At 36.5% G+C, this 11794-nt stretch overlaps 1 protein-coding gene across 1 annotated transcript in view; it reads right to left on the reverse strand.

Annotated features, from left to right (window-relative positions):
* The window catches only part of LOC139704189 (zinc finger protein 420-like), a 28575-nt gene extending 23065 nt beyond the window's left edge, over positions 1-5510 (reverse strand). The window contains 2 exon segments of the mRNA XM_071607246.1: positions 1739-1851; positions 5442-5510. Of these exon segments, the coding sequence (XP_071463347.1) occupies positions 1739-1851; positions 5442-5510 (182 nt within the window).
* Positions 5511-11794: the final 6284 nt, after the last annotated feature.

Raw genomic sequence — 11794 nt, forward strand, 5'->3', positions numbered from 1 at the left:
ATGTGGTTTTGTACATCCAGGAAAGATGGGTGTGAAGTTCATGTGTGAGCACATGAGGGCCTGGTGAGCACATCATGATAAAGCCTGAGAGTGACCTACTGTGCCCACTGAGGCAAGTATCTTTCTCACTCAAAAATCAATCAGCCTGAGGAAGATAAATGCACATTATGGGTAAAATACAAATGTGAGATTGTGAAGAGTAGAGCAGTAACAAATTTAGTGTCAGGCAGTAAACTTCATTCTGTAATACACTCCAGTTTGAAGAAAAACATAATTAACAAGGTTGCATGTTTCCTAAGAATGTTTTTAACCTGATATCCTGGAATAATGACTGTCATCTCTATTTCAAAACTTACTAGGTAATCCACACTAACTTTCATTGTTTCATGGGGAAAGAAATCCATCAGTTTGTTAAAGCTAACAAGGGCCATCAATTTTACATATTATTTGTAGTTTCTTAACTAGTTTTTGCTTTGGTCTTTTTGGTGTCTCATATTTTCTCATGGAGATGAGTTATTGCCCCACAGGTAGCTGTCTTGGAGGAGATGCCCAGTAGTGAGTCAAAGTGATGGTCAGGATAAAGAATAATGGGACATCAGATGTCTGTGGACCAAACACAGAATTAGCCTCACTGTACAAAACAGAGGTGCTCCTCAAAGGTGCTGCCTGGAGAATCCCCTGAATGGGTCGTGGTTTGGAAAAGATCACCTTGTCTTTTAAGTTTCTGTCCTCCATTTCTCTTTGGCCTCCAGTGGGCAGAGGCCCCTGCCAAGTGAGCATGAAGTGCATCCTTTCCCTGGCTGTTAGGAAGGTGGCTTTGCCCCCCACCACCCAATTCTGCAGAAAGAGACATCATATGAAATGCTTTTTGAGACTGCCATATGGCACTCCACCCTTTTATACACTCTGCAATAAGTAGGCTTTCCCAAAACCAAGGAGGGACATGGCAACAGGGTAACACAGGAGAAAGAGAGTGGGCTCCATAGCATTCATGGCTCAAATCACAGCTGTCTTTTCACATGGCCTCTGCATTTTGTTTTAGTGTCCATGCCTCAATCTCCTCAAACTTAAAATGAGAAGAGGATCCATCAGCCAGGATGATGCACTTGACACTGGCAGGGCAGGTTTTCCATGAAAATTACCTTGTGTGTTCAGATGTTCAAAGCTGGATATGACTGCCTAGGTGTGCCAATGAGACACAGATCCTCATGTGAAGTTGAGTGCAGTTTTGCCACATGGAGTTGGTCCAAGGCTCCTCAGCATTGAGGCCCTGGGTCTCAAGCATGTGGTCAGCCAGGATACCACCGGTGGTGAGTGGACTTAACTGGACTGCTTAACGACCTAAGCACAGGACCACAAAGCACCAGTTCCCAACCACCACTGCCTGATCTCAGCAGCAGCTGTGAAGTCAGATTTGTTCTCTCCAGAAAGAAATGGAACACGAGTCCAAGAGGTCAGGCCCCTCCTCCCACACGTAGCACTGTTTAAGGACCAAATCCAGATTGATAGTCACACTTCTTATCCACAATACTTGGAACCTCAAAGATGCCTCCTTCATCTTTTCCAGGTAAATTCAGGCAAGAGCACTGGGCTTGTGATCCTCTCAGCAGGTCTTTGACCACTGAGTTCCCAAACAGAGCCTTCCTCCAGTCCAAGTGAACTTTGTCCAAGGCCATATTTTCATGAAATACCAACAGCATTCCTTCTTCTGACTCTGGGCAGACAGTGCCAGCCTCACGAGTACCAAAGGTCCCATGCCCAGAAGGGCCTCCAGTTGTTCTGCTGTGCTGTGCTCACCATCTTAAAATCCTCAACAATTTCATCCTTGAACCTGTGCTCTGAAAGTGCAGCCTAGTGAAACAAAGGCAGTCCACAAGCATAGAGTGCCTGCATCAGGCATGGCCATCCTTCCTCACCTTCCCAGTCACCTGCAGAGCCTGTAACATACCAGGAGCACATGAGGCTGGGGCTGGCAGAATGCCTTGTCAGTCAGCAGGATGCATAGTGAGTACCACAGGTGCATCATGAGGAGGCCGGGAAGACAAGCTGCCTCAACAAGTTGCTCAGCACCTAACCACAGCTTGCTTTGAATGCAAAAAAAAAAAAAAAAAAAAAAAAAAAGAGCAGCAGCATTCTAAGAAATATGACTGACCAAAGAGCTGCCTAATGGATTCCTGCCTCTTGTTACTCATCAGCATACAGAAAATCTTTCACTGTAGCAAACTTACTCATGTAACTGCTCCAAATACACCTTTTCCTTTGACCTTTACTCTATGTAAACATGACTGTAAAAGAAAATTACTAGTGGATATAAAAGTGAAGAAATTGGTCTCCCTGGATTGCACAGTTGTCTGTTTACTGGTTTCAAATGAAGTCTGAATGTTTAGCTAAACTATCAGTACTGAAGGCTCAGTCACTGAATACTGAAAATATTACTTTTGCAAGCTGCCCTAAAGCAAATCTCTAATTCAAATAAATATTTACTGCACATAGCACTGTTGAAAGTGCTGGATTTCATGCAGAATAGACAGTACCAAATTACAAAGTTATTCCATGTCTTCTTTTGGAATAATTTGTAAAGTTTAGCAACACTTAAATCACATGATGAAAAAATAGCAATGGAAACATACCACAGCATAGAACAGTGACTCTTCTAATTAAAGGTTAAAATATTAAATTTCAACGATAACAAGACTGGAGAACTGTATCCTAACAGTTTAGAATTCCAAAATGACAAGTATATCTCATATCTTAAGTGAACTCAGAAAAAAGATTAAAAATTATTCCACACACAGCAAGTATTGAGTCTACCAGCTCTAAGAGGTCATTCTGGCTTAGAAATATAAAAGAATGTGAAGACTGACCCCAAATGATTTTTTTAAGATACCAATAACAAACTGGAAATTTTAAGTAAATATTCTAATAGCGGGTATTAAATATAACACTCTAACAGCATATTCTTCATTACTGAACTCAGCTAACTGGACCAAGAATAGAAATTACTATATCTTATAGAAGATACAACCTTAATTATTCATCATAAATATAACCATCCATAGCTCTGCCACAATATTCAAGACATTTTACAGCTTAGTAAGGATGTCCCTTTGAAAACCATCCACTATCTTTTTCCATTGCAATGATACTACCCTTTAAGGTTGTTTCTCTAAAAGAACCCAACACCTGCTACATTTGTGTACAATGTATAACTACTCTCATGTATAACTGATTAGAACTAGTGAGTATTTTTTTTTAAAGAACCCAACAAACTCATGCCATGTACACCAAAATATATAAAAATCACTTGTCAGTGATAACTGGATGGCATGTGCTTCGAATTCCCTTAGAAAGTTACTCTTCTTCTAATTTTTTCAGGTTCTTCAGAAATGTCATGTTTTGTGTTCTAAAAGGTACAATTTTGCTAAACCATAAGCTTTTAGTGAATTTTGACTGACATGATTACTCTGACCGTGTTCCAAACACATCATACCCAAATTCATATCTACATTTAACACTACTAATCCTGAGTGTTCAGTAACCATGGAACCTAGACCATGAGCTCTGCAAGCACAATATCCAAGTATTCTCATCTTCACTGATAAGCAGTGTCCACTAAACAAAAGATGAAACAAACCATAGTATTCAGTTATTTCATCTTCTATTTATTGATTTTTGGAGTTTTACAAATGAAAATGGCTTGCTTTAGGTAAATTTGTGAAAAAAAGCACAAAAATTTAACTGCTTATAGCTAAAATTATGAAAATTTACATCTCACCTCTGATACTGATTTTAATTAAAATTGTGAAATTACACCTGCTACAGCTTGAGTTCCACTGAAGCTAAGAGCCAATTTGTGGTTACTTCTGATACCTCTGATGTCAGTTACTGCCCTCCTTTTGCATTTTACTTTGAAGAAAACACTGTTGTGTGGAGTAAGATCTACTTGTAATTTGAAATGTTCTTGGCACTGTGCTTACCAGTTGATATGCAGCAGCTCTGCTCATCATCACAACAATGCTATAATGGAGAATATTATAGACAGGTAGAGTGTCACTGACCTTAATATACTTGTCCAATGTCACTGAGCTACTTCCCATTACTAACAGCACAGAGTATATCTTGAATATTTTATCAAGAGGGCCCCAAATAGGACCACACCTGCCAGAGAATATGGATTCATCCCACCATGAGTACCTCCCATTTAATCTCAGCAAATTTATTTTTCTCGAATTCACCTTAATCTGACCATATGCCTTGGCATGGAGGAGAAACAACATAGTGGCAGAGCTGGTGTGGGCAACAATTTATCTTCCAAGTATTAGCATTCAGCTAGCCTTCATTGTCATATCTTGCAAAGCTAGGAAAGATCAAGATCTCTTAAGTAAAATGACATCTATGAAATGGCCTTACCTGCAATGCTATTTTCAATACTGACCATGTATAAAGTGACTTTAAATATTCAAAACAATTCTGATCTTATATGTAGCAGTGTTTATCACATAAGCAAATGATTTGTGTCATGTTATAACACATAAGATATATAAATGAGTAATTTATCCTTCATTCCTCCAAAAATGACTTTGTATTTCATTAATGAAAACAGAACAATGAGTTGTCTGTGGAACTGAGTATCAAACCCAAGGCCTCACACATGTGAAGCAAGCTACATCCCCAGCCCAAAATGCTAGTGTTTGAATGATGCTGTTGGAGTAACAGTGTAGTGCCAGGCCAGCCTTCCACTGTTCTCTGACCAAAATTCCTATTTAACTGCTACACACACTGATGTTTCATGGATTTACATCCAGAAAAGAAGTTCTCAGAAACCATATAACTTCCACCCTTTTAGAGTTGCTGTACAGTATATTGTACTCTTTGAGATGCAGAAAGAAATTTCAATTCAGACTTCACTAACATAGGAGCAAGAACAGGTAAACAGCATCTACTGTTCTTTGTCCATTAAGAAAGATTGCTCAGCCAGCTTGGTGACACACACCTATAATCCCAGTGGCTTGTAAACATGAAGTAGGAGGATTGCAAGTTCAAACCCAGCCTTAGCAATTTAGTGAGGCTTTAAGCAACTTAACAGAACTCTGTCTCAAGAAAAAAGAAAAAAAAAAAATAGTTGGGGATGTGGCTCAGTGATTGAGCACCCTGAGCTCAATTCATGGTACAAAAAAAAGAAAACATAAAAACAGAATAAGCTGCACTGTATAAAATAAATTTTAATTACTTTATCTAAGAGCTAATAAAGGTACCTCTGAAAATCCATGCTAGTCTCTGGAAAGTCATAGCAAAAAAAATAACCAAACCCTAGAGAGGCTTCTATTAGTGAATGAAGTCAAGTGAACTGTCACTGAAACATAACATCTTGACAGGCACATCCCAAACTAAGCTGGTCTAAAAGTGAACTCTGTTTACTTCCTGCATTCTAGTCTACTCACTTGTGAACCTTGTTCTTGCACAGAAATGCTGTCATCATGGTCTACCCAGGCCACAAACTTCTGAGGCATTCCTAACCTTCCCCTTCAGATCTTAACATCTGCCCAAGCCAACTTGAATAACCAAAGAGGAACAGATGGCTCTGCTCCAGAATCCTTCCCCGCTTTTGGGAATGCTAGTGATGAGGGTGCAGAGGTCCCAGCAAAACTTCTGCCTGAGCAGGGTCACAAAACCCAAGGCTAAGAGTGCTCTTGGGGGCTGGGGTTGTGGCTCAGTGGTAAGCAATGGCCTAGCTTGTGTGAGGCACCAGGTTTGATTCTCAGCACCACATAAATATAAACAAAATAAAGTTCATCAACAACTAAAAAAAATATATAAATTAAAAAAAGAGTGCTCTTGGGATTTTAAAAAGCACAGCTGGAAGGAGACCCTCTTTTCTCCCTCTTGTGTGAGGGCCTGAGTATGGCCCCTGCTCTGTCCCTTAGTCCCTAAGGGCCTAAAATAATGATGGCTTCTGTGGAATTTCATTCCTTTGAAACTTTCTTCAGAAGTCTTCTTTCTTCAATAATCCTCCTTTTAACTTATGATGGTTGATTGCAGCCAAGCATTCTGACTTGCACCTTCTAAACATTTCCAATCTGTGTGTCCACATCTATCAGCAGTGCCCTAGCTCAGGTCCTCATTGGCTCTCATCTGGACTAGTCCCACAGCCCCACAAATCTCCTGTCTCTAGTCCACACAAACAGCTTCTGTGGAACAGATAACAGGAGGGACCATGTTCCCCACACACAACTAAACTCATCAATGGCTTTCCATTATTAAAGAAAGATCTAAATTCCTTAACAGGTCTCACCCAAATATCTATATACAATCTTCCCTCCAGTCAAACAGCTGTTCCTCCTTGACTCACATTTTAGCTCTGACTACCCAAAATTGCTTGGGTTTGGTCTGGAGCTCAGATACACACACACACACACACACACACACCACACTGAATTAATTAGTAAGTAGGAAGTTCCCATTCTTGAAAACCTGAAGAAATCAAAGAAATGTGGCTTTCTTCTGGCTTGCTTCTAGGTATCAAAGTCATCACATTGATGTCTACAATTCATTACATCAATATCCCTAAATATTGCTGTTACAAATAACTGGTGCCAATGTACATAACACACAGCAGCAGCAAATGTCTAAAAGGAAGAATCATAGGCTATAAGAAAAGATTCTGATCACCAATGAATCTCTGCAGACAGAGCACCAGCACAGACTCCCTGAGAGGCTTTCTCACCCAGACAGTGCCCCTCTTTCTCCACTGGTGCCACTACCCTCTGTAGAAATCTGTAGCGTGGCACATGACCTCTGGTTCCTTAAGGACAGGAACATGTTCCAAGCATCCTTGGATCTCCAAGCCCAGTCAAGTCCTCAGAATACATTAGACACCTGTAAATATTTACAGAATAATGTGTGCATTCTGAGCTAAGCAGATTTTTAAAAAGTGCACTGGATATCAAGTTAGAAAACTTGGGCTTCTTTCATTAAATGTGATGAAAATATTTGAAAACAAAAAATATTTTTAATATCTGTAACCCATTGTGTAGTTAACTAAATAATCATTGTTTGTGTAGGAAGAAAAATTAATGGAAGATGTTGAGAAATAAGGTCTGTTTTTTTTTTTTTTTAACTTATGGAAAAATTTCAGAGAAAACTGCATAAGCAGTCAAAAAACTGGTAAATTGGACTTGAACAAAAAACCTATTGGCCTTATAAGAATGAAAAGACTATAGAATAAGAAAAAAATATATATATATATACTTCATATATCTGATAAGTGAACATTTGTGTATATCCAGAATACAGAAGAACTATTAAAACTAAACAAGAAAAGGACAGCTCAGTTTTTAAAATGGGTAAAGAATCTGAACAGGAATTTGCCTAACAAAGATAAACAATGGCTAACAAGTACACAAAGTTATTGAATATCATTATTTATCAGGGAAATGCAAATAAAAACCACAATGCAATGCCACTTCATACCCATTAGGATGACTAATATGGAAAAACACCATGTCACAATGTTGGCAAAGATATGGAGAAATGAAATCTTCAAACATTGCTGATGGGAATATAAAGTGGTTGAGTCACCTTATAAAACAGTCTGGCAGAGTTACTTATGGCCCATAAATTTCAATCCTAAGTATCTACCCAAAAGAAAACAGAAGTCAACTCAAAAACACAAATATTCACAGCAGCATGATCATAAGAACCACAAAGTGAATGTCACCCAAATATCCATCAACTGATAAATGGATAAACAAACTACAGTGTATCTATATAACAGAACACTATGTAGCAATAAAAGGAATGAAGTTCTAATATGTGCTACCTAAAAAACAGGATAAAAAAAAAAAAAAAAAAAAAACAAATACAAAGGGCCATATATTGAATGATTACATTTATATATCATGTCCAGAACAAGTAAATCCACAAAGAGAGAAAGAAGATTCATGCCTACATGGAGCAAGATTGAGTGGAGACTGACTGCTAAAGGGCATGGGTCTTCTTTGGGTATGACAAATGTCTTTCCATATTAGATAGCTGGATAGGCACACAACTGTGTGAATATACTAAAACTCAGTGAATTGCACTTTTAATGAGTGACCTTGATGGAAATGTGAATTATATATCAATAAAGCTGTTATTTTTGAAAATGGCTGCCCAAATCATATACTAACACCTCTGCACAAGGGTCTGGTTGAATCACTCTGCCTGTGACAGAATAAGCTGTCAGAAAAACACACAATCTGTTAAAATGGGAAAATAATCTATGTTCCTACCAATAAATCTCTATTTCAACCAACCATAAAACCAGATCCAAAGTAGACAGAGCAAAGAACAAAAAAAGCATGCAATTCAACAATTAGCTGGAAGGTTACAGAATGAAACTAACCAAAGATTGTCTACCCCTCTTTCCAAACAAATGATCACTTACTCTGCCAGTCTAAATTAAACTTTATGCCTAATATAGAAAGAAACTGTTTCAAATACAGAAAATCCCACCCATTTAATATGTAATAAAGTCTTTGGGGGGGGTAGTTGTTGATGGACATAATTGCTTTATTTATTTATTTGTCTGTCTGTCTGTTTGTTTGTTTGTTTATTTATTGTGGTGGTGATGATCAAACCCAGTGCCTCACACATGCCAGGCAGGTGCTCTACACTGACCCATAATCCCAGCCCTGTAATAAAGTCTTAATATTTATTTAAATGTAGTATAAAAATTTTAACAAATGCAGCTAACAGGAGAAATAAAGAAAAAGGTCTTCATTTTTATTACAAATTCTGTTTAATCCCTCACTTTCCAGGAATATTTTTAGTAGGTTTTAGGGCACAAAATTAAAGAAATTAACTCATAAGTAAAATGAAAGGCACTGTATAAACAAATCCCTGTACTTTCACAGAAAAGTTTCAAAAACCTAAAACTTCAATATTTTAGAAAACAAATAAGATTACATCATTAGCCACAATAAGATACCAGAAGGAAAAGTCCAGGAAAACCTCATTAATTTGGCCCAATAATGAAGATCAGTAATTTCAAGTCTGCCTTGATTTAATTTCAGACTATGTATTAAGAAATATTTGCTAGGGGCTGAGGTTATGGCTAAGCAGTAGAGTGCTTGCCTCGCACATCAGGGCCCTGGGTTAAATACTCAGCACCACATATAAATCATACAACTAAAAAATAAATATTAAAAAAGAAACAATTGTTAGGCAAAATAAAGTGCAAATAAAACTGGATAGAGTATTATTTAATTGATTTTAAAAATTTCACATGCAAATGACTTCTGCAAAAATAATAATTAAAACAAGTTACATGTATTCTTTAGAATCCTGTACTCTAATAGAAATATTAGAATAAAGTATATAAAATAGAGACTAAAATACTTCTTAAATCTATTAAATCTTTAATTGTTCCATTTCTATTTACTTTGGCTGTGAAAAACTGGTTTAGGAGTCAGAAAAGCTTCACAGGCAAGACTCAGACAAAAATTTATTAATTCTACTCAAAGTCTGGCAATCTAATTTTCTGCTTTTATTTTAAAAAATGTGAACCATACAATTATATTTACTTTATTTTGGGGGGCATTTACTTTATCATTATTTTTAAACAACATATTTTATAAAATATTGCCATGTCTATACTGAGAAACATAAACAGATCTTAAACAGGAACCAGCAGCATACTCAGTTTAAATACTTACTCTGCCCTTTAAAAAAAGATTTAAAATACAGGACACATGTGATTATAAAAATTAAATAAAATATAGTCCACATCAAAATTTGAAATAAAGTAACCATTGAATGTTATGGCAGCAAGTGCCATACAGTTATGCACATCGAAATTTAAAAGAAACCATGTTAGTTTTCTCTAAATTAAAATGTATACTATTCTCTTTTGCATCTTTAAATAATAATGATAATATGCATCAACCTTTGGGAGGTTGAGGCTGAGGCAGAAGGATCCTACATTCAAGGCCAGTCTTAGGAACTTAGTGAGGCCCTAAGCAACTTAGCAAGATCCTGTCTAAAAATTTTTAAAAAATAAACAAAAGGGCTGGGGATGTGTTTCAGTGGTAAAGTGCCTCTAGATTCAATTCCCAGTACCAAAAAATTAAACAAAGAAGTAAATAATGATTTTGATGTCTGTGGATGCCTAGCATTTAGGTAGGTATTCAGTGCTGAATGAAAACTGGTGAATAAATCGCCAGTTGATCCATATTGTCCCAGCCTTGGGTTATTCAGTAAGCAATGTTAACTGAAGTGAAAAGAAAAGCACTCTCAGGAAAGGCAATCTAGATGTACTTTATATATAGAAGACAGTTCAAAGAATAAACAGTCGGTCAATGATAAAGTTGTGAATCTGCTTCATGTGAGGCCATCTTTATATGTAACTCTTATTTGATTGAAATAAAATCTAAAGCAAACATAAAATTAAAAATCATATTTCATCAGGAAGTGATAAAATCTTTGGACAGAAGAGATACACATAGTTTTAGACATGATTGGACAATCATATAGTTTACATAACTCATAAAAACTATATTATCACCCAATTACGGAAATAATATTCTTTATGCTATTCAGCCATTGGTATCCATGTTTGGAAATTGTTAAGAAATTTATTTTGAAAGTTACTTTAGGCTTTCCTTCAGGTGAATAAAACACAAAAGTACTACTCTTTGCAGAAGAAAACATTCTGTGTTCAAAACAATTATAGCTGGTTGATCAAGTTTTCAAATATTGCTTTTAATATTTACTTTTTAGTTTTTTTTTTTTTTTTTTTTTTTCACGGTGGACACAATCCTTTTATTTTATTTTTATGTGGTGCTGAGGATTGAACCCAGTGCCTCATACAGTCCAGGCTAGTGTACTACCACTTGAGCCACATCCCCAACCCTCAAGTTTTCAAATATTAACAATGAGTTAAAATCAAGGCAAAAGACCTAAAAAATACTCAATATATTTAAATATTTTCATCACATTAAATGCCTAAGAATATCTGACATGTAAGAATCACTAGTATGTTCTTAAGGAAGAGAATTCTTTTGTTAATAAAAATGTTGAATGAAAGAAATCTTTGAATAACACAAGGTTTCCTTAATAGTTTACAGTGGAACACACCTATAATCCCAGAAAATCAGGAGACTGAGGCAGGAGGATCACAAGTTCAAGGATAGCCTCAGCAACTTAGCGAGGCCCTGTCTCAAAATAAATAAATAAATTAATTAAATAAAATGTGCTGGGGATCTAATTTACTAGTGAAGTACCCCTGGGTTTGATCCCCAGTACCAATAAAACACATGTTATCTCAAAAATGTACTTTTTTCCCTATTGAATTAGCAAAGATTAAAAAGATTAACAAAACTTGGTGTGAGCAAGGGTTTTGAAAATAGGATTCTCATGGGCATTGAAGGGGACAGTTTTTACAGATAACAGCTTAGCTATATTTATCAATATTTAAAATGTATATAATCTTTGACCTGGCAGTTATACCTCTAAGAAGATAAGTGAATAATATACTATAATCAATATACCACTATTAACAAGAAAGAAAAACAAGTAACAATCTAAATGGTTATGAAAGGAGTAGCTAGATAAAGTATGATGCCTCTAAATAATAGAAAACTAGGCAGGCAGGGCTGGGTTGTAGCTCAATGGTAGAGCACTTGCCTGGCATGTGTGAAGAACAGGGTTTGATTCTCAACACTGCATATATAAAGATCTATTGACAACTAAAAAATAATTTAAAAAAAAAACTAGGCAGCCAGTAAAATGATCACCCATGATTATGCACATCAGG

The sequence above is a fragment of the Marmota flaviventris genome, unplaced genomic scaffold (assembly GCF_047511675.1).
Source record: "Marmota flaviventris isolate mMarFla1 unplaced genomic scaffold, mMarFla1.hap1 Scaffold_44, whole genome shotgun sequence".
Classification (NCBI taxonomy): domain Eukaryota; kingdom Metazoa; phylum Chordata; class Mammalia; order Rodentia; family Sciuridae; genus Marmota; species Marmota flaviventris.